Source organism: Misgurnus anguillicaudatus, chromosome 2 (genome assembly GCF_027580225.2).
Source record: "Misgurnus anguillicaudatus chromosome 2, ASM2758022v2, whole genome shotgun sequence".
Lineage (NCBI taxonomy): Eukaryota > Metazoa > Chordata > Actinopteri > Cypriniformes > Cobitidae > Misgurnus > Misgurnus anguillicaudatus.
Window position 1 is genome coordinate 46,328,474 of NC_073338.2, and position 24,141 is coordinate 46,352,614.

At 36.8% G+C, this 24,141-nt stretch overlaps 1 protein-coding gene across 2 annotated transcripts in view; it reads right to left on the bottom strand.

Annotated features, from left to right (window-relative positions):
• pax3a (paired box 3a) overlaps window positions 1-14,773 on the bottom strand; it is a 32,628-nt gene extending 17,855 nt beyond the window's left edge. Inside the window, exons 1-4 of one of the 2 annotated variants that reach the window (XM_055203493.2) lie at window positions 13,475-14,773; window positions 12,357-12,592; window positions 11,529-11,655; window positions 11,112-11,258 (exon numbers count right to left, since the gene is read on the bottom strand). In XM_055203493.2, coding sequence (XP_055059468.2) covers window positions 11,112-11,258; window positions 11,529-11,655; window positions 12,357-12,592; window positions 13,475-13,559 — 595 coding nt within the window. In that variant the 5' untranslated portion in view covers window positions 13,560-14,773. Of the gene's footprint in view, window positions 1-11,111; window positions 11,259-11,528; window positions 11,659-12,356; window positions 12,593-13,474 lie in introns of both variants that reach the window. The other variant, XM_055203492.2, reaches the window with a different exon arrangement.
• Between the last annotated feature and the right edge of the window lie 9,368 nt (window positions 14,774-24,141).

Consider the following 24,141-nt stretch of genomic DNA (forward strand, 5'->3'; position numbering starts at 1 on the left):
AAACCCCTGTCACCTGCCTGGCAGGGGGCGGGGGGGGAGGTGGGCACAATGAGGGCTGGACGCAGGGCAATAGGGGCTCCGCAGGGGAACAGCGGGGGGCCGCCCCCAAACCCTTTCCTTCTCCATGGCCAGGGGGTTACAGAGGTGGAGAGGGATGAAGGTGGGGGAATCATATGGAGGGGGGGTGGTATCGCTCAATGGCACCTGGGGGACCGGTTTGCGGGGTGTGGGAATACCGATGATTCCGCTTTAAGATAATTGTTACCCCCGAATCTCGTCCATCATGTTCATTTAGCGCATTGACGTACGCTAAACAGGCACCTTCGCTCAAATATATGATTTATTAATCGCTCGCTCTCGCTGCGCTTTTCTTAACTGCATGACTGATGCCGGGTTGACACGGAGGTTAAAGATTCGAGGTTCCAACAAATGGCCTCCGATCAGATTAGAGAAATGCACCTAGCACCGTGAACCAGATTCACCCCGAAGATCAGATCGCTTCGGATAATTTCATTAGAAACACTGCTTTTGAGTAAGAAATATCACATAGAGTCTTGAAATAACATAAATGCATATCTGTCTTTTATTTTACAAATGCATTAAATAGCTTTGTCACACAAGGTCCATATAATGATCCTGTTTGAAAATGGCTACCATGTCAGTTCTCATTCAAAGTAAAGGAGATATTTTCCTAAATGAACTCTTTAGTCTATGATCTGTAGTTGTATGGAGAAACTTGGCAAAGGATACAGAGAGATGCTGTCTATCAAAACATCAGCAGGACAGGAATTTCACACTGTGTCCGCTTCCTAAAGCATACCTGTCCCCAATTTACCACCGACAACTCCCACAATCAATCTCTTCTGCATCTCTTTGACTTTTGACAGAGGGTTTGTCTTACATATTCTTTGAAACAGGCAAACTTTCACCCTATACTGTAAAAAGTGTACTTTTAGATTTAAACTTAAAAAATGACTTCAATTGGTAACACCAAAACATTTAAGTGTATTTAACTTAAAATATCTCTTAAGCTGAACAATTTAAGTCTTTAGGTGTTACCAATTGAAGTACCTTTTTAAGTTGAACCAACTTTTCACTTTTTACAGTGTATTCACGTAATAATAGCACAAAACGAGCATAAAACTCATGTATAAAGAAACACTGATAAATGTCGGCAATAGTGGTGTAGATATTTGCTTGGACCATGATTCAATCAGACTACAATTATTTGACAGCATGAAAATGTATTTGAATACTTTGATTAGGGCTGGGCAAAAAAGTTTTTCAGATTAATCGTTGTTGTTTTTTTACGTTGTTCAAAATCAATTCTCAAAGGCTACGAATTGATTTTTTACGAAATAACCTGATCCTGTTTGATCAAAGAATGCGACTGTTCTGACTTTTTCAGCATACATTTCATCTTGCATCAAAATTGTATTGTATTTAACATAATTGTATGCACTGTAAAAAATACTTTGCTGCCTTAAAATTTTTTGTTGAATCAACTCGGATTTACAAGTAATTTCAACTTACTATTATTTATCTTGACTAGAGATGAGTTGTTATAACTATAGGCGAGTTGTTATAACTTATAAAATATAGTTGGGAAAGGCCAATTAATTTTATAAGTAGACACAACTCATCTATGTTGACATGACTTGTAAATCTTTGTTGATTCAACAAAAAATTTTAAGGCAGCAAAGTTTTTTTTACAGTGTGCATTTGAAAATTAGAGATGGGTTCGGTTTTAATGTACCCAAGTGTACCCAAAATGAAAGAGTTTAATATACAGGTTTGTGGCTCTTAATTTCTTTTTATTAATTACCCACTTGTAAACTTATGTTAACTGTTCTTTTTTATAAATATAGTATTTGTATTAAATATATATTCATGAGTTGAATCGAGAATCGAGTATAAAAATTTTAGAATTGGAATCGAAAATTGAACCAAGAATCGAAATAGACTCGATTTGATAGCTTGTGAATCGAAATCGAATTGATCTGGAACATCTGAATCGATACCCAGCCCTAACTTTGATACGATTCATTTTTTTTTTAGATTGGGTGGATTTTTAATCTGAAAAAGTAAAGTAATGCCGTACTACATTAGGTATCGTTAGAAAAATGTAAAATCAAATTGTTTGTTTTGTAACCATCAATGCATTTTTACACCACTCTTAAGAAATCTTTAATGACACTTACCATTTTTCTGAATTGCTAAAACACTAAACCGAGTTCTCTGAACCAAATTCCCAGTGACCTTAACCCATTTCTCTAACCATTTACTCTTTTGGAAAAACCTTAAACGGGTTTAGGTAAACGCAGGCAGGCAAAGGTTGAACACAACTACAACACAGTTATCATCGAGTAAACACAACAACTCAAAGTTGTTCACACTTATTTTTTACCAATTGCATGGATTGGAAACTGTTTAAAAGACAGAGGAAGACTTTGAGGAAGAGCAGGACACCAGAGACGATGCAATTGGCAAAATTTTACATTTGGACTGCTGAAAGTGCTGCATACACACGTATTGAAAACGTACTATTGCTTGAAATACTTACAATAACTTTAAGTGCTCTATTCACTGTATTTACTGAACTAGACTTGTGATTTCAGGAATAGAGATTTTTTCAGTTTTCTGTTTAGTGTCTAATGGATGCTCTGTATTGTTTATGCTAATGACTAATGTGTTTTGAGAACATGTGAAATGGTTTTAAAGAGATTGTTCGATTTTGCTAAAAGAGTCAGCGGTTCTGTGAATTTAGTTTGAAAATTTGGATTTGTGTGCCTCTCTTTTACACCAGATTTATATTCCATTCACACACAGAAAGAGAGAGAGAGAGAGAGAGAGAGAGAGAGAGAGCAAGAGAGAGAGAGAGAGAGAGATGAGCGCTCTAATGAAGGAATGTAAAGGTAATCAAAAAAGAAACAAGAGAAGGTGGAAAAACAGAAGCCAAAAGGACATGAAGCAAAAGTCTGTAGAGGAAAAGATCCAAAGGGATTTGTCACTGTTACCAATATAAAAGTTTGATCTTGAATTTAGAAAACAGGAATCAAACGCTGTTGCTCCAAGATTTCAATCTAACTACAGTTCCTGACACAGCTGAGATCTTCTCTGAAACTCTAGAAGAGACGCAAGAGCACTGGCACGCTTACAGGACATCTACAAACATCTCCCTGAATCGAAACGCTTTAGTTAGACTTTTTTAGATGTCATTACATGAAAGTCAGAAGGAGACACTTTAGGTACAAACACACTTTGGCACGCTTTGGCACACAAACACAGCGAAACAAAGAAAGTTAAAGTGAAAGTAAACACAGAGGGATGCTGGAGCGAGAGCGAGCTCGAGTCTACGCACGACCATCTGGGCAGTTTATAGCTCCTGGTAGGGAAGACTCTTCTCCTCCTCAGGGGCTGTTAAATGGTTGGGTAATTGAGCCTGTGACATGTGTTCCTCTAACAAAACAAAGGGGAGAAGAGACAAATGAAGCATTTATTTGCCGCGCGGAGGAGTGCTGGCCTTTTCAGCGTGCGCCCCGGCCGGCCACTGGTGAGTGAATTAAGGAGTATATAGAATCCCAGCAGATGTAGCCAGAAGAATGGTTAACGGAACGATCGCGACTCCATCTGGGACTGGCATTTTGTTAAGAGGGAGGAGCGGGGAGTCACTCAACTCGCTAAAGAGCCACGACCCCAGCAGATGCCCCGAGAGGAAAAGAGAGAGAACGAGAGGCACGCGGAGAAAGAGAGAGACAAATCATTTTTGAGGTTTCGAACGCGGGCCGAAGTAAGAGCACGAATGTGGAGTCTTTGGTCATCGACTGATGATACTGGATAATGGTCCAAACAGCCCTCCAGCCATGCTACACAACAGCTATGATACCAAACGCCTGTCCAACATTGTGACTATATATTTATAATAAACAGCCACAGGTTATACACTTTTAAGATTACTTCATATAAAAATACACATTTCAAAGATTTCAAAGTACCATGGCATTACCATCTGATACGGTCATTTAAGGAAATGACAAACTATAAAAAGGTTCCATGTTTGGAAAGGGACACGAGAACCATTAAATAAGGGATGCTGGGGTATTATGGCTTCCCAGCATGCATTGCTCATGATGTCAGACCAGGACAGAGGTGCCTGTTGCAGCGTGGAATCGCTCCCAACAACAGGACAAAGCCAAAACGCAGCACCCACGCAGCGACCGCACCGCAGGAACGCACACCACATGCTCCGAAACACATTACATTCAAATTATATTATATTTATGTTCTTGTCTACTTTAGCAGTTTCCTACTAAATACACACACTGGATATATTTTTAGGACAGGTAGGTTACATAAGACATGGAATGACAAAGGACTTAAGTCATCAATTCACATAAAGTGCAGATATCACTTCTAAACATACATGATGCTTTAATACTTGTAATAACTAACTAATGGCAAAGCAGAATTTAAACATGTCTGTCATTTAAAAAAATTAAATGAGAATTATTTTATTGAGGTTTATTCCTAACATGTGACCTTAAATGTTATATTCAGATTAAAGTATTATAATCTAATGATGAAATTAGGAGCATCATTTCAATTCACTCATTGCATTTAATCTTCATCTTACTCAGTCAATATAAAAGATATCAATGTTATATTTTCACATAATGTTCTTTCTTTGAATTTACCGTATGTAGAAAACCGTTAAATCACACAAAAATTGCGCCCCAATATTTTGGGCAATAATCGGTATAGGACGATGAAAGCAGTTTTTAACACTATCTTAACAGGAAAATGTAATGAATTTGATGTCTGTGTATAGAACATGTAAAAACACAAAAACATCACTAGTTTAATGTTAATGGTCATTATATGAATGAATAACATTCAGAAAATTAAATGTTTAGAATTTAGTTCATGCACATTAATATAACCACAAAAATCTCAGTACTAGCATCAGCTGATATCATTCGGAATATTTGGCAATCGGTATCGGTGGAACATTTTAATATTGGTGCATCTCTAGTTTTCAGTGGCAGGGTCACAAATAGCTTTTAAATTGCTCTAATTATATATTTGTGACCCTGGACCACAAAACCAGTCAAAAGGGTCATTTTTTACACTGTAAAACCTAAAAGTTAACTCAACTCAAACCATTTAAGTAAACCGGTGGCATTAGTTTTAAAACACATGCATTTGAGTACTGTGAACTAAAACAAATTGAATCATATGCAGTTATGCACTTATATCACACTACTTAAATATAAGTGCATAATTGTACATGACTCAAGTTCACAGTACTTAAATTTATGTGTTTTAAAACTTAAATGGCCTAATGCAGTGTTTCCCAATCCCGGTCCTCAAGGCCCCCCCTGCCAGAAAGTTTTAGATGTCTCCTTATTTAAAACACCCGATTCAACTTATCAACCTCCTTCAAAAATGGTAAACATGTCTTCCTAACAAGCTGATGAGTTAAATCAGGTGTGTTAAATAAGGAGACATCTAAAACTTTCTGGGAGGGGGGCCTCGGGGACCAGGATTGGGAAAAACTGGCCTAATGCAATCGGTTTACTTAAATGGTTTGAGTTAAGTTAACTGTTAGGTTTTACAGTGGGATGTATACATCATCTGAAAGCTGATGATAATGAAGCTTACCATTGATGCATGGTTTGTTAGGATAGGACAATATTTGGCCAAGATATAGCTATTTGAAAATCTGGAATCTGAGAGTGCAAAAAAATCACAATAGTGAGAAAATCATCTTTAAAGTTGCCAAATGAAGTCCTTAACACTGAATCCACTAATGAAAATAATATTGACCCATACAATGTATTTTTGGCAATTGCTACAAATATACCTGTGCTACTTAAGACACATTTATATAACAATATTTTCAATAACAAATATTTTCATAACATCTTAATATCATATATTTAGTAGGATTTAGTAGGATTAAACACAAGACTAGACAACAATAAAAATGCAATTAAACTCCTCAGCTAGAAACAAAAGTCACTCATTTCATTCTTTGTGGTAAAAGATGCCCAATTACAATTTTAAGTCTCTTGTTCTCATAAATAAAAAAACTCTAAAACCTACCCACTAACAATCCTCTCCCCTTTGTTTTTTTCAGTCTCAAAGAGTTTATTGACCATCATAGAGACCCTGCTACCTGTCACACTGAACAAACACATTATCTTAACCCGTACTTCCAACAGAGCGGGAGTTTGCACAGCCAATGACCCGGGACTCCCCCTTGACCCTGCCCAGTCTCTGGGGTACCAAAGAGGGGTTGATAGTCCTCCGTAAGAGTCCACAACCCCGACTCACAAATAACCAAACCGAGCACTACTTCAGAGATTTGCGAACGAGGGGTCTTTATAACCTGGGTCTTGTGTTTCTTATAACAGCAAACTTGCACCAGAGGACCGTGATGAAACATTAACAGTGAATTACCGAACGTGCAATTACAGAAACAAGCGTGTTGTGGTTAAGAGGCACTTAATGAAAAGGGTTTCTAAAACAACATTGCTTTCCTATATAGCGTACTTTCTAAAACCATGCGTATGCAGGCAACAGTTGGAAAACATTAGAAAGTTCCAGTCGTTGATGCCAGCAAAGTCTCCAAAACTGAAACCAACATTTTTTTTCGCATATTAGAAGTGGAAAGGATCGTCACAAGTGGATGAAGCAGAAAAAGTGAGCTAACAATGATCTACTGTAGAAGCTGGATGTCATGAGACTGGAGTCAAGAGAGCGTTCACGGCTCTTCCCAAAACGATCATTTCTTACGGATTCGCCTTTTTCCTCTCTCTCCCTGGCAGTAAGGAGAAGTTCTCCAAGTTAAGTGATTGACAACACCGTCTAGCTTTTCTCAATTAACCGCCTCATTGTAAGGCTTTATGGCAAGGCCCCCGAAACCCTCGACCTCTCCTGTCCCCTCCTTTTCATACCTCCTCTGCCAGTGTTTCACTCGCTCAAACACTTCCAAGAAAACAGAGAGCTCTATTCTGCGAGGAGCCTCTATTCTCGATGACCTTCTATTGCTCACTTTTTCTTTTAGACACTTCAAACTGTCTTTGAGAAGAGAGGACTGGAAGAGGAGTCCATCAGTTGGCGGGGGCCGGTCCGGGATCGACCCCGCAGCCCCGACTTCAAAGATGGTTTGCATTCATTAATTGTTCTTTGAATTAATATTTGAGCATCACAATGCTGGTGCCAGCATGGAAAGCAGAGCTAATGAAGCATACAGGCAGCATTCATTCGGAGATAAGCTCGGTGTGACCGCGTGCATGCGTGTTATTCTTTGTTTTCAGAATCGAATCGGATGACATCATGCAGAAATGATACAAAGTCTCCTCTTTTTTGTAAATGCGTAAATGTTAAAACTGCAATGCTACACAAAAGCAAAATAATACTCAATGCTTTGAGTATCCGTCACTCTCGGTTTATCTGTGTTACTGATCAACACAAAGACTGATTTTGGTTGCTCCCGTCTTCAATCCCCCGGGGTCTCAGAATCATGACCGAGAAATATTCCCGCAGGGAGAGAAAGACCCTTGTTTACTGATCAGAGAGACAGACGTCATTCCCAGACACACGAAAACACTAAAAATATAAGGGGCATTTACAAATCAAACTCAACCCCCAGCAGACAGATATAGGCATAATCGTCTCTTTGTGGTCTAATTTTGGATAAATACATCTGGCTCTGCTGCTCTGAACACATTTGTGGTCATGCAAAAAAATAAATCTGCCCAGAATATCTGTTTATGGCCGTGCCATGGAGATTTTTTTAGCCCTCACCCCCTCCGTTTTTCTATTGACTAACCATGCAGTCAGCAAAGCAGGCAAAAGCCCTATTTTATTTACACAAACAAAGTCCTTCTTGCACTCTCGGACAAAGCCAGTTGAATCTTTCATGTGTTGTCATTGCTTGATTCTCTCTGTCCTCCTGGCTATTGGCCTGCTGGGAGACAATGAGCCCAGGAGAAAAGCAGCAGATTGCTGGAATGCCGTTCAATGAAACTAATTATTACATGTTGACTGCGTTCACCATGGCACGTCTCAAAGCACTAAGCTTATTCAATTGGCCTCCACGGGACTCCCTTTTAAAAAAGCTTGATCCTTTTGACTGTTTGTATTTCGGAGTCTTCTTTTTCGCCTGCCGTGAATGAGAGTCTGTGAGAGAAGGGCCGTGGCTCTTTGATGACTTTAGTTACTTTTAATTAGCTAAATGAGGCTCGAGGATTGTCAGTTTTCCCAAAGTTAATAGTATAGGGAAAAGGAGGGGATCCTCGATTTAATCGGAAGAGCCGATCGAACGAGCGCTGGGTTCTGGAATTTTTTCTCATTCATAAAACTTTTTGTAGAATTGGCGTTTACGTTTTTAAAACCGAAATAATTTCATTATCGCTATGTGAACCATATTAGTGAATAACTTCATAAAAATTAACTATTAGCTGTGTAAGCTGCCAACTTGGCCAAAAAATATTATTACATTCAGTTTATCACTTTTAAATAAGTTAAAGCTGGTAATTAAAAAAAAAATGCAGATAATGACGGGAACAAAGTTTGTGCTTTCTAAATGTCATAAAACTGCTCTGAGCATCCTCAACAAACCTTTTCTGAGAAACGTCTTTCGAGGTGTATTCTCAAATTCAGAAAAATGGTAAGCAATAGTCCTCCACACTGGCTTTTCCCAGACAAATAAATCTGAAGGGGCCCTCGCTTTGATCTTAAGCCTTTAAGGGGCCCAACAATAGGTTTTGAAGGAGCAGGGGCCCGGAGCCAACACACCCCTCTTACCCGACAACTATAGACTCAGCAAACACGTACTTAATCAATATTTGGCTAGAGAACACCCTTTTGATTCTGAAAACACCCTTTTGAGATTTTAACGGAGACCAACGAAAAGGAAAAAACAACAACTCCCACAATCAGGGAGGAGAGAGTGAAATACAGCCGGTGCAGATTCAATCCTCTGCAAACAAACGGAAGAGTCTGAATGGAGAGAGAAGTTTACAGTGTGTCAATGGAGATCAAGACTCATTGAGTTTTATGATGTAGACACATCTACATGTGAATAAAAGCCAGAGGTGATTGATCCTCCTAGGAAAACAAAAACATTAACCCTGCATTGAAAAGACTGTTTTCCTTCCTTCTTTCATTCAATCTTTTGTCCTTAATTCTTTCAATGTAGATACAGACATTGAGTTACTTTGTTACAAGCGCAGGTTTAAGAAAACCAACTACAGCACAAAAAAGCATCTTGTTTTAAAAATCTGACTTTTTATCCCCGAAAAGTCTTGTGGAAAATATTTCTGCTAAGCCCACGTGCCAGTGCAAATCTGCGCGTTTCCAGAGCTCATATCAAGCTACTATCTGCAAACAAAAACATATCGACAGTCGTTTGTTAAACTAATTACCAACTGATCTGTATTCGTGATGGCGGTGCTGGAAAAGAGAGAACGAAAAGGGCAGTGAGGAATGAATGCGCGCCCCGGGCGGAGAGGAAGGGGGCGGGTATTTTGTCTCGAGATGAAAGTGGGGACGAATAAAGGGCTCGATTTAATCTACTAGAAAAGGTTTTCATTGCAATGACTGAGTATAATGTGAGCCAATTGTAGCGCGGCCCGTGATCCCGGACGGAGCGCGCAGAGCGCATTAGAGAGCGCGCACTGGATAGGTTGGATAGTCAGAGTAACATTCTCTCCATTTGACATCTAGAACAAACTCAAGAACTTCAGGCGGTTGGGGGTTAGAAAAACGCACTGCCTGTATCCATTTCCAAGTTATTACATACATTTCCTTCTTCCAAGAGGGGAAACAGGTAATGTCCGAAGGGCACATTCTGCGTTAAATACTTTTCGCGATATTTTGACATTGGATTGTCGCTGATTGAATTTCTTTAATAATAAAAAAAACTTTATTAACAGCACAAGTACTCAGTGGCCTTATTTTTTTTTAGAAGCAACGCAGTTTCAGACGCGTCACTAATTATGCGCAATATGTGTAAAATTATTTAGTAACTTATTTTACGTGTAATTGTTTTAAGTAAATTAAAACAGAAGCTTTCAGTAATCATTTATTCTGAAATAGTAAATTAAAGGGAATGATATGAATTTTAATTCATGCACTCTGATCAACAAGTGTGGTATATTCATTTTTTTCTACATTGCTCTTCGCCGTTTAAAACGTCTAATAACTAATTATTGAATATTAACGTCGTTAAAGAAAAAAATCTAGAGATTTTTCTAAGTGAAATGGCCACTTTATTCAACTCTAGAAGTCTATAAAACACTTCTGAGAAGAGACTTCGGTCATTCCTGAATAATTCATCTCTCATTGCCCGTCCATAATGTCCGCTCTGCGTCTTTTGTTGAAACGTTTTTTCTTCCTTTCTTTCCAAATTTTGAAAAGCTTGGAGTCTTTTGTCAGGACCAAGCCACTGGCAGGCCGAGCTTTGTCCTGGGGAAACTGAAGCGTGAGTCTCATGGACTCTTTGGCTTTTGTTTCCCAAGTTCATCCTCAAGTGTCCGATTGTGCTCCGCAGGAGCGTCTTTTAGTGAACGCTATTCTTGGACAAATGTTTGATTTACTGATTCGGCCAGATTCACTCCAGAAGCGTCTCGTTTTAAGAGGTTAATCTGTGTTGGACCTCAATTCACCTTCAATAGGATACAAAGGCAAAAACGCAAAAATAAAAAATAAAACAATAAAAAGTGCTACCCGAGTCCAAGAGGGGATTTCTATGTTGACAGTTTGATGCCAAAAATATTAAACTGAAACTCTGGATATGAATTTCAATCCCGACAAAATGAACCATGGATGTGCTTATAGTAGATTCACAAGCAAGATAAGAAGCCCAAATAAAAGCCATCTTTAATTTATTTTAATATTTACAAATTCGAACATGTGAAATGTTTCTACTAGAAGTATTTTATCAAAATGTAAATGTAGTGTTTAAAATCGACTTGTGTATAATTTGGGAAAATATGATAAAAGAAGAAATATAAAAGATTTCACGGATATAATGCACTTAAAACCTCACACATAAAATTAATTGGTTGTGCAGAAAAAAGTTAGCACTCGCTAAAACTCACATCTGTCGCCGAGAATCCCATCGATGCTGTGTTTGCCTCTTCTTTCGTTTTCCTCCATCTCTCTTTTCTCAACTTCATCGTCATCCTCATCATCTTCATCTCCGTTTCCACCAAATTTACAGCGCAGCATGCGGCTGATGTTACTTACTGTGAGGAGAACATTAAAACATCAGTGAAATTATACAAGCAACAGGCATTAAAAAGCCCATAATTGCTCTGTCTGAATGCGCAAACATATACATTTATATCAGTATGCAAGATAAAGGTTTTAAATATGTTTTAAAAATATTCAAAAACAACAGCTTTGCAGGAAACCATTTTTATTTATTTATGGGCAACAGGTGTGGGAAGCACTACATTAAAATCGAAAGTGTACAGATAAGATTCAGATATAAAGTTAAATCTCTTATTCAATACCTGAAGGCACGTTGTTTCGGTCGCAGATTCCCTCTTTCAAAAGTTTATCCCGAATCTCCCAGCTGAACATCCCTGGATTCTCTCTCTTGTACTCTTCAATTTTCTTTTCCACGTCGGGAGCTGTACTCTGCTTTTAATACATTAATACATTCATTCCTTTTAATATCCCAGATTTTTTATGAAGACATAAGCAAATAAAATAACCAACCATTTTGGACAGGTATTTACGCCCCTGCACTTCACTGCACAGCCTTCATTTATATATTTTGTATTTAGTGTTTTTTAACGCTTTGTGATAAAATTTACGCTTTTATTAAATGTCACGTCAAAACATGATGTAGGCACGTGACCAAATAGATAAATGCAATATCATATTTATAAAACAACATTAAGTACGCTAACGTGTTGAAGTTACAATCCAAAAAGCTTTACAGCCTGACGGCAAAAGAGGACCTTTAAAAGTTTCAGAAATAACTTTTTTATCCTTTAATTATTTAGTAAATAATTTACTTTTTTTGCAAATAACTTTTTTTATCCTGTAATTCTTTAGTGAACAATTTATGCAGTGATGTTTTGAAACCAATAAAGATAAGTTCATCTTATGACACTAATAACAAAGACATTTTGTTTCTGAAAAAACCAACATAGCCAACTCAAAAAAGCTGCATTTAATATAATTTATTTCAAACGTTATTTCCCATTGAGCAAAACCACGATAAAATTTCGTTCCATGTTAAGTATTTTATGCATCCAATAGTCCAAAATTCAAACTAATATGAATTCATTAAGAAAATAACAGTGAGTCGGATGACCTCCATGATGTCCTACCTTGGGTTTGCTGCCGCCAATAGCACCGGGTCGAATAGATCCAGTCTCCTGGTACCTGCACAGAATTTTGGACACGCATCCGTGTGAGACGCGCAGCTGTCGGGAGATGACGCACGGTCGTATCCCGTGATGGGCCATCTCTACTATCTTATGACGGATGTGGTTGGGCAGAGGTCGTCCGTTTATGAACACTCCACCGAGCTGATTCACGCGGCCCTGACCTAACGGCGTGGACACTGCAGTGATAAGAGGCAATAGGTTACTGGATGTCACCGACTTTTTGTCAGGGTGCCTAAAATGATTTCCTTATGCTTTAAGTGCATAAAATCATGACAACTATTAATACAACAACAAACAATAAGAATAAACAAAAATAAAACTACTACAAAAGTATTATTATTATTATTAGGCCTATTAGTTGTAGCCTAGTGCTTCCTTCAGTTGTAGAAGTTTGTTGTTGTTGTATTAATGCAGTGATGATTTTATGGTCATACATACACTTTTTTACATCAATAAAAAGTAGTATTATTAATATTATCTATAATAAAACCAATAACTTTGTTTATTAAGAATTTTCTTATTGAAAACGTGTTCCAGCAACAAGCGTATTTTGCATTTGTAACTTCTTTAGGTTTGTCAACATATTATTAACTTGACATACAAAATGTATTATTATATCTTATGTAATAGGGTGAATTAGGGTATAGTTGTGACACACTTTGTCAATTAAATAAATGGAAAACGTGTCATACTTTACCCCTGTTGTAATAATTTGCCAAAGCTAAAGTTGTAGCACGTGCAAAACGCGTTGCTAAAGTTTTTCAATAATAACGTAAACAAAAAGCATTATTATTCATATATGCCTTATATAATAATAATAATAATAATAAATCGTACATAACGTATCAATTATTATTATTAAATATATTAAATCATGATTTATGCAAGATGTTTGGTTTGCATACATGAGATTTCACTATAGGCTATGGGGAAATTATTTCGTTTATTTAGACAACTAAAGAAAAACTTTTTTCCCTGCAAGGTGAAGATACACATCTGTCTAATAAAAGAAAAACAAGTTAAACTTGTTTCAGTAAGCAAAGATGCTGAGGTCTTACCCTCTAAGGAATAGCCTCCTCTCGGGTAGTTCTGGGGTGGTGTGGGGCGCATCATCCTGGAAATGCCCCCCGCAAATGCGGTCATATCTCCAAAATATTCGCTTGAGGAGAACGGGTACAAGAAGCACTTGATAGAAAGATGAAAATATCCAAAGGTGAGGCACTAGTGGTCAAGTGTCGGTGAATTGGTGACGGATCAGGGCTTTAGCAGAGATGATGCGAAACTGCGCGGTAAAAAAGTCAACTTCAAAAGTTAAAACTCTGCCTTCAATCCACTGAAGTTTAACACCGATATCCGGGTCTGAAGATCTCAAAGCACTTTTGGAAATGAAACTCTGAGCTGCGCACCTCTGTTGTTGACACACTTGTTGTTTGAAACGGCGATCAGTGGCGAAACATTTTATCAGTTGTGGAGTTGCTGGTTCCTTCTGCCCATCGAGGATTGTGATTGGTCCGCGAGGGAGGGCTCTAGAACCTGGGACCGCTTTCTGATTGGTCCACATTCTGAAACTTTCTTCTGTCATGACCTCAAGAGTTCAAGGCGACGTCTCATAGATAACACCCTCAAAAATAAACTGGATGCATGAAGCAACAGATCCGAAAACGCTTTCGTGTGTTATTCAAATATTTGACTTCAGGATATTTCCGATTATTCAGAGTTGGACTCAATGCAGATGTTTAGTCCTGGGGCACAGAGATGCGTTTTTTGCATTATGTTTAAGCCTCTTTTCTATTGCACCGTGTAAAGAACATGAAGCCTATTTGAACCCTACATTTAGCAAAGCCACAAAACTGCCCGACACATAGGTATTTATTGTATGCATGTGGACAGTAGAGTCACTACAGAATGAAAGCAGCAGCTTGCGGGGGTCTCAGCAGGGTATGACGCCGGGACTGCAGTAAAAGCTGTCTGTAGAGAGGAATACAATTGCGAAGAAGCGTTATTTATAACGCAGGGACATTCAATGTAGTCATCCCACTCATTCTCGTGCATTACTTCGCATCTCTCTCTCTCTCTCTCTTCTGTCTCTCTCTCTCTTTCACATGCTCCTCCTCTGTTCCCTGTAGTTACTGAAGCCCCCTTTCTTTACAGAAGCTCATTGAAAACCGCACGTCAGTCAAACGGCCCCGTTCATTCAGTGCGCACTGATCAATCAGACTGATAAACCATCACACTTTCAATTGTTCAAGCAGAAGACTGATTCTCCTTTCCCATTTTTGTCCTCCAACCCACTACGTGCAGAATTCCGGGAATTTTCAATGCTGGAATTTTTCCATGGGAATTAATGGGAATATATGGGAAATAATGAGAATAAACTGGAAACTTGAAAACATTGCAGAGTTATCTATAACAGGGAACTTAAATGTAGTTAAAAAAATTATTGAAGCATAATTTTGTTTAAAACAACAAGATTAAATGCAATTTCAGTTGAATTTCTCTGCACATGCACTGAAGGCCACACCCCTTGCATGTATGCATGTACTTGTATTCCATAACATGCACAGATAATTTTTTTTAATCCTGCACAAAACAATGTCAAAATGTCCATGTTTTCATGTATTCACGTAAATTACATAAATTTACATACATTTGTTTAAAACTTTTCTAGGCCTCGACTACCACTCGTTGCATTTGTGCAAGGACTACATCAAGTCAAGTAAGTTTTTAAGATAAAACTTAAACATATAAAGTTTTACATATATAGTTTATATGAATTTCCCTAAATTTCCAAAAATAATTCCATAAATTCCTCATGCACACAGCACATTGCTTACTGAAAGCCACACCCCCTGCATGTACTTGCATTCTTCTACAACATGCAAATATCATTTCTTGAATCCTGCACAAAAAATAATGTCAAAATGTCCTTCATGTATTCTCGTAAATTACATACATTTGTTTAAAACTTTCTTGTGCTGTGTCCACTCAATTTTCTAGGCCTTGACTATTACAGAAGCCAAACTGGTTGCATTTGAGCCCAAAGACCACATCAAGTCAAGGCAAGCCACGTTTTTAAGATAAAACTTGGATAAATATATAAAGTTGTATATAGTTTATATTAATTTCCATAAATTTCCAAAAGATTAAGTTCCCATGGAAAGTCTGGAAACTTTCCGCCCCTTTGCAACCCTACTCCGCACAAATAAAATTAAATGAAAATAAACTTTTAATGACTTAAGAATATGTGTTACTTGGCCAGGCCATGGGACCTTAAGATAAACTATAAACATACAAATACATAACCCAGCATTTTTAGAGTGTATCTGGTGTTACCCACCTTATGCTGGGCTGTTCAACCCATGGTTGGATTAAAACATGGACAAACCCACCTGTTGGGTAAAATTAATTTAGAAATTTCAGGGTTGATCTTAACCTACACTCTTATTATTTAAGGTGCGTCATAATGCCATATAACTATTTTTGGCTAAAAAGTTCCATAAAGCTTTCAGTTTCAAAAACAGCTTTGTAGTGAAAAAGTTTTTATATTAAAAGTTAAGAAAGAAATGTTTTTTCTAAGAACCTGACTGAATAGTTCTTCAGTGGCATCTCTGAAAAACCCTTTAAAGTGTAGCTTACCCAAAAATCATTTACTCACCGATATTGTTTTAAACCTGTATGAGTTTTTCATTTATGTTGATGAACACAAAAGAAGATATTTTGATAAATGATGGTAAGCACACAGCTGCTGTACCCATTGATTTCCATATAGTAGGAAAAACAATTATTATGGAAGTATTGTGATAAATGAAGAAGAAGATATTTTGATAAATGATGGTGCACAGTTGAGCGTACCTATTGAATTCCATCGTATTTGTTTTTCCTACTAGTAAATGCTTACATCAGCTGTGTGCCTGCCATCATTTATTAAAATATCTTACTTTGTGTTCATAAAAAAAGAAAAATAAATTTATACAGATTTAGGATGAGAACATGAGGATGAGAAAATGACGGCAGAATTTTTATTTTTTGGGTGAACTATGTCTTAAAGAACCTTTATTTTTAGAAATTTGATGATTGGTCTTGTCCATAAAACATGCTGGGTTATTTTTAACCCATTATTGGGTAGAAAGAGATAAACCCAACCACTGGGTTATAAATTAACCTGGGCTGGGTTGTATATGGTTGGGTGAAATATTAATAAATGTTGACATTTTAAACAGTTGGTTTGCCCCTTTTTGACACACTTATAGATTAAAAACAATTTTTTTTAAAGTATATTTAAATGAATTCACCCCAAATAACACAAATATAAAGATACATGTAGCTCATTTGGTATAGCATTGCGTTAAAAAGTGCACAAAAGGTCATAGGTTCGATCCGAGGAAACACGATACAATGGACCTCGAAATGAACTGTGGATAAAACGTCTGCTAAATGTATAAATGTAAAATACACAAAATAGAGAAACAGGCCTGTAATCATGATATTAATTGTATGCATAAGTATTTTCATGTTCTGCATCACTGCATCTGTCTGATTTCCATAAGACTGGTGTGAGAAATACGCTAGCTGTCAACTGAAAATTATCAGCTCCTCTTTAAGAGACGTCAACAGTTCAATCCAGAAATAAAGTTGCCCTCTGCTCCACTGGGATATGGGCATTATGGCAGTGTTTTGCTCAGATGAGCATGTTTCGCGGCTCGCGGATAAGCGCGTGTTATTGCGATCCACGGTCCCCGGTCCCAGGTGCGACATAAACGGATTAGCAAAGCGTCGTGGTGCGAGGAGCCGCGCGCGCCACAGGCCAGGCTGAAGTCTGAACAAGAGAAACACCACAGCCGTGCAACCTGACTTTAATTGACATCTGAGAGTTTCTGCCGGATTGGCCGGAGGGACAAAACATCAAAAGTGATTCTATTGCCATTAATTCAATTTCCCACGTGGGATTAAAAAAAAACCTGACCGCCTAATCTAAAGCACCTAGCAATTATTACAGAATTATATAACAGACAAAAATATTAATTATTATTGGTAGTTGTAGTATTGTGTTAACTGTTGTTGTAATCACTCTTAATATGAGCATATTCTAATGGTGATGATGATTATTATGATTTTTAGCAACTTACAATATTTCGTAATTATATTAGGCTACTACTCAAGTAAATTACCTTGCGTTTGTAAAGTTTTTAAAACAAATCTTGAAATCTTTTTGACCTTGACCAAAAATTGAAAGAACATAAAACAAGAAAGTTTAGACAACTATTTAAGTTTTTTTTTTAAACAAATGGTAAACTCGTTTAGGACACCTCTAATCTGTGACCTCTAAACTTTACTGGTGTTCTGTCAGGGGAAGATTTAGTTGCACTTTCAAAAATAAATGTGCAATAATTTAAGTTATAATTTTAGTTTCACAATTTATTTTTCAGTCAAAGTTACTTTAAAGAACCGATTCTTATCTTTTTTTATATAGTGTGTTTCTATAGATACATTCACTGTAAAAAACAATGCACGAAGTTAAAACAACTTGGTTTTGCATGTCAATTTAACCTAATATTTTAAGTTCTGGCTTAAAAAGTTGACATAACTTATAAAATCAAGTTGAAATTGTTTAACTTATTTTTTTAAGTTAAAGTAACATAAAACGTGTGTTGATTTGTGTTACTTGCATATTTTTACGTGATCTGACCCTTTGCATAAAAATGCTTTTAGAATTTTAAAATAAAGATATGACTAGCGTAACTTTTGCATATGTTTGGCATTGACTTAATGTTCTCACGGAGTTTAAATCTAGTGCAATTAATAATGTGTTTGTATAGATGATTTTTAATTAATATTTAAATAAGTCATTGTGATTATAGATATAGTTTTCCCATGCGTCTGTGTTTGCGTAGGTCACTTTTGGCCCAACTGGCTGCTTACTAATTGCTTTTTTGTATTCTGGCCTGAATGCTGGAGAGAGAAGAGAGAGAAGAGAGAGAGAGAGAGAGAGAGAGAGAGAGAGAGAGAGAGAGAGAGAGAGAGAGAGAGAGAGAGAGAGAGAGAGAGAGAGAGAGAGAATATATATTTATCTCATATTGGCACATCAGTCTTTTTTAATTTTTTTTCCAATCTCAGAAAAGCCTGCTGTGAACAAATGTTTGAACACGGGTCCTTCTCCCTCGTTTAGTATATTAAATGCTGTTATAATGTTTTCAAATTGAAGAATGTCAATTGCATACAACAGGCTCGTGGTAACTGGATATGGTCATAAAGTGCGCGGGGATATATGCGGAATGAGGAGAGACTCAGTTTGATTATCTTTAAAGGGACATTGGATATCCGTGTCAAATCAATTTTGGGGTGAAAAATCTAACTCAGAAATTTTCTACATCGGTGGAAGAAAAGACATCATAAATAAAGAGGCAAACGCCACACTGGAGAAATGTAAGCGCCCCTGGTTTAGTTTAGACTCTTAAACCAAATAACCCCGGGATGTGTTTCATAGAAGTCTGGAAAAATGCCATTATGATTAAACTCAAGAACAATGTTGCAGCTCTGAGGAGTGTCGCCAAACGCATTGATAGACTGAAACGCAGAAGCGATGTGACTGCGGATAAGGTTTGATCTTTATTCTCAGCAGTATGTCATTTCATTTCTGCTCGTAATTAATAACCTTTAAACTCAAATTTTGAACTCTGGAAAATAGTGCGTAAAAGCGTTGCGCAATTGTCATTCAAAATGTTCATTCGAAATATTATTTCAAATCTATACAAACACTTTATTTAAATATTTATTTTTCAAATTTTTATTAGAAATTTGTAATGTTATGTTGATGCATTGTTTTATTGTTATTATGCAATGATGATTTTGTAGTTTTCTAGTTCTGTTATGGCACTTATTTAAAATAACAATTTAAGAGGCAATGCATCTTGTTTGTCCAGCACCCTGGAGTCCATAACAAATTTCACTTTGAGGACAAAGAATATTTCAACTCCAGTTCAACAAGCATAAAATTTACCTACAATTACTAATTTAATCTACAGCAACAAAGCACGACTGCAAATACACCCATCATATCACTGCTAATGGAAATATAATGAACTATGTTGACAAAGTAACTATGGTGAACATCCCATCCCACTGTGGACTGCTAAAGTAAATATTTACCACTCGAGACTGCTGTGGGAAACACGTCTCTCTTACAGTAAAGTGACAAACCACTCAATAATGCGTCTCATCACAAAAGAGGCTCGCTGTTCTGATGGCTTTATTTACTACCCGGGGTCATTAGAATAACTATGAAGTGATGCTTGTTTGCAGTTTCCTTCTCATGCTAAATGCGTTTGCTCTGACATGGCACAGATCGGTAGCTGGAACTGGCAACAATTATGCAGAGATGTTTGCGTTTATTTATTTTCCACGTTGCCGTTTTTCACCAAACTTTGAGGCAAAAAAGTTCATTTATTATCATGTTGCCGACATATTAAAATAAGCATTCTTTTAAACAAACAAAATACTTTTGCTTTAAAGATATTATAATATTATTGATTTGATCAATTTCTTAAAGATGTTTTTGCATTTGCCCGAAAGTTAGGCTATTGCAAATGTAATTATAGGACCTAATCAATTTCTTACATATAGACATGTTTGCATCTGCTCAAAAGTTACTTTTGCATGACTGCATATAACGTTATTGATTTTACGCGTATCAATTCCGTAAAGATATGACTGCATTTGCTACAAAGTGATTATTGCATTATTGCATTATTGCACATAACATTAGGCCTATTGATCACATACCTATCAAGAGCGAAACCAACACATCACCTTTACCCTTATCAGTCTTTGCTAATGTGTTTAACAGGCTCGAGCACTGTAAACCGTAAAGTGTTTGATGGTACTAATTAAATGGTGTTAATGAATGTAAGTAACTCAAGGCAATACAGTAGCGCTGGAATTCAAAGGAAATTAAGACTTTTGCATGACACTGGGTAAATAAAGTGACCCGGTAAGAGGGTAAAAGCCTTTGGAAATGAAGCGTTTGTTCTGGGGCCCTCGGGGCACAGTAATGTCTCTACATGATGGCAGGGGGACAGGGAGTTTATTGCCCCCGTGGTGAACCTTGGCCCCGAGGCCAGTGCTTCGGCATTATCGCTCTCAGGTGATCATGGCAACCAGTAGCGCATCTCTCAACAGGTGGTAAGTCTCGGAGATATGAGGATATCTCTACTGGCTACTGGTTTAAAACACCGACTACGATCTGGATTTAACTTTCATGATATGGAGGTCTTGTATCTGTCATCAAAATGCCAGCTACATCTGGCCACGAGAGGGCGACTTGAACAAGAACACATTTTTTGTCATACTGGAAACATTAAGCAAAGTGGTTTTTACCTAAATATAGATCGGACAACCAAAACATTTCATGAGGCCCATAACTATGCCTATACAATTTTAAGACTTAATAGTTGTAGTAAAAATTATATTTTGGCTATTTTATATTTTGATTTGCTTACATTCATTCACGTTTGTCCAAATCTACAAATTAAGGAATTTAACATTTTAGAATACAACTATACATAAATAGGCCTTATCTAATGCAATAGATTTTACTGTGCGCGTAATGCAGCTTTTTTTAAGGGGCCAGTGTGTGATCCCCCCCCCTCTCTCTCTCTCTCTCTCTCTCTCTCTCTCTCTCTCAACTAGTCTAGAGACTCAACTAATAATTTCAAAGTAAAACTATGGCCACACTTCCATAACCATCAGAATATTATTGATTTTTCCTTTAAAGCATCGCGCATTGCTAATTTGTGCTTATTTAATTGTTAAAGAGAACGTAAATAATCCTAAATCTTAAAATGTTGGTGTACGATAAAAATGGGTGTGTATATTAATTTTATTAGGAAAAGACAAAATAAATAGAAATAGGCTCTTTGCAAACCAAAATTGACACATTTTATTCATGACTTTAAATTACATAAACCTTTTGGAACCAATTAAAAAACAAAAATAACTAATGACAAATGTAGGATATAAATGTAGCATTGTTATTTCTTAGTTCTTGTGGCATGAATAGAAAGATATATTATGTTCCTAAAACGTTCAGTCACTGGATGTCACGGTATTTGTTGGTATTAAATGACATGTTATTTCAGAACCACTGCACGCGGACAGCTCCCGCGCCTCGACTATCTTTGCATTTCCGGTGCAGGTGTAACACACGTGTCACTGCTGTTCATTCACTGGTTAAAGGAATAGTTCACACAAAAATGTAAATTCTGTCATCATTTACTCTCATGTGCTTACAAGGCCATATAGAATGTTTGTAACCAAACCGTTCATGAGCCCCATTCACTTCCATAGCAGCCTATTATTTTTTCTACTATGCAAGTGAATGGGCCTCACGAACGGTTTTACAGGTTGGAAATGAGAGTTTGGAAACGAGTGTAAAAGCAAACTCACGAAAGGCCGTCCTTTATTGTGATTTACTGTGATAATACTATAGTAAACTCAAAACTATGAACAACAAAAATGTAATGTTGTGTAATTAACCTTTTGCCTTGAATTTGCAGAGATGCTGCCATTTTAAGCAGAGGTCTTCTTGAGGTGTCACTTCGAGATAATCTAAAAAAGCAATAAAGTTTCCATCTACTTTGGACTTGTGTATTTTTCATCATCATTACATGTCAAAAACTTTTTCAAATCATTAAAATTTCTGTAATAAAAGAAATTGATGGCACAATGAGATTTTAGTCTACAAAAGTTGTAGTATATATGAAGAGTTTCGTTGCAAAACGAGATAAATCCATGTTTTAACATTTTTGTCAAAACATGTTTATTATTATGTTATCATGTTATTATTTTGTTTTATGGTGCTACTAATCAAAACAAACCAACTGCAGTTGAATTGAAATGAATTGGAATGCACAACCAAAAAACGAGATTTCTGAACAATTAAAAAAACGGAGTTATCTCGTTTTGCAACGAAACTCTTCATGATATATATATATATATATATATATATATATATACACTACTTAACTACTTAGAACTTAAGTGTCCCAATATAAGGCTAGTCTTGGAATAATAAACCCTGTCTGAAAAACTGACCCATAGACAGAGGTGTAAAGTACTTAAGTTTTTATTTTATATTTTATTAATATTTTACAGAATAATATAAATCTAATCGTACATTTCACAATTAATATATTTAATACCTAATTGGTTACATAAAGTAATACAGTTAAAGTATTAAATGTAAAATAAAACGTGTTTATATGAAATGTAGTGGAGTAAATATTTGAGTACTTTAAACCTCTGCCTTTAGGCACTAGTCATATAAACGCAGCAATGCCATCTAGAGGTGTAATCAGGTAACAACATGTATAATACTACTACTATGCACTGTATCTCTCACGTCTATGCTGCAAATTTCCCCTTCTTTAAATCATCTTGTAAATGTTTGGTTTTATCATTGCCATGCCTTTAACTACAGAAGTAGTTGGCCTTTAAGGTTTACCATGACTCAAGAGAGGACAGGAGAAACACAAATGCACACAAAAACATTACAGTTGTCATAAGAAGTAGGTCCTGTTATTGTGCTAAATAAGCACACAAACACAAATGCATCTGTTTAATTTCTTAAAGCTTACCCAAAAATGAAAATTGTCATCATTTACTCACTCTCATGTTGTTACAAACCTGTGTAAATTTCAGTGGTGGCCGGTGACTTCTTATTCGAGGGCATATTAAGCGAAGCTCGTTCCAACATGTATGTAGGCCGTCTTGTGTGGCTCATCATTTCAAAATATGTGTTCAGCACGTCATGTAAACTTATGTGCATCACGTCTCATATCAAAATACATATCTGCTGCAGACGCTTCAAAGGGGTTTATGATAAAAAAAATGCTCGCGTTTGCCAGATACTCACTTAATCTCGTGTAATGACAGTTTATTGTTACGTTAGTGTCTTGCAAGTATTTTGCGAACGTGAGCGTCTCTTTATCATGAACCCTTTCGACGCGTGTGCAGCAGGCATGTATTTTGAAATAATGCCTGATGCACATGACGCAACAAATACATATTTTGAATTCGCGCCCCTCTGAAGAGAAGTCACTGGTCACCACTGAAAAATGTATTTGTTCTGATGACTACAAATAAAGATATTTTGAGGAATGTTTAAAACCAAACTGATCATGAGCTTCATTAACATGATTGGTTTGATTTCAAACATTCCTCAAAAAAATCTTCATTTGTGTTTATCAAAACAAAGACATTTATACAGGTTTGTAACAACGTAAGAGTGAGTAAATGATGACATAATTTTCATTTTGGGGTGAACTATCCCTTTAATGTTTAGTTCATATAGATTCTCAGTCTCTCGTTATAGTAAAGCCTGTGTCCTCTGTTTTACCCCTGAAGCTCTGAAGGGAGGCAGAAGAAAGCATTGATGGGATGATCTGTGTTCTGCAGAGAGCCTCGGGCTGAGATGATCTCTCACTGCAAACATCTCCCAAACAATGCTTTTCTTTAAACATCTATTTCTGAAACATATCTGTAAATCATGAGCTTTACTGCTGCAGCTGAGCTATAAATCTTTATATGCTACAAGTTAACAGACAATTCATCTGAGACACAGCCACTACAGCTACAACACAGCCATAACGCCAACATACATCAAGCAACATAAAGCATTGTCAGGTTTTTTGCAAGTCATCACATTTGACACGCGTATGGCAAATATGAC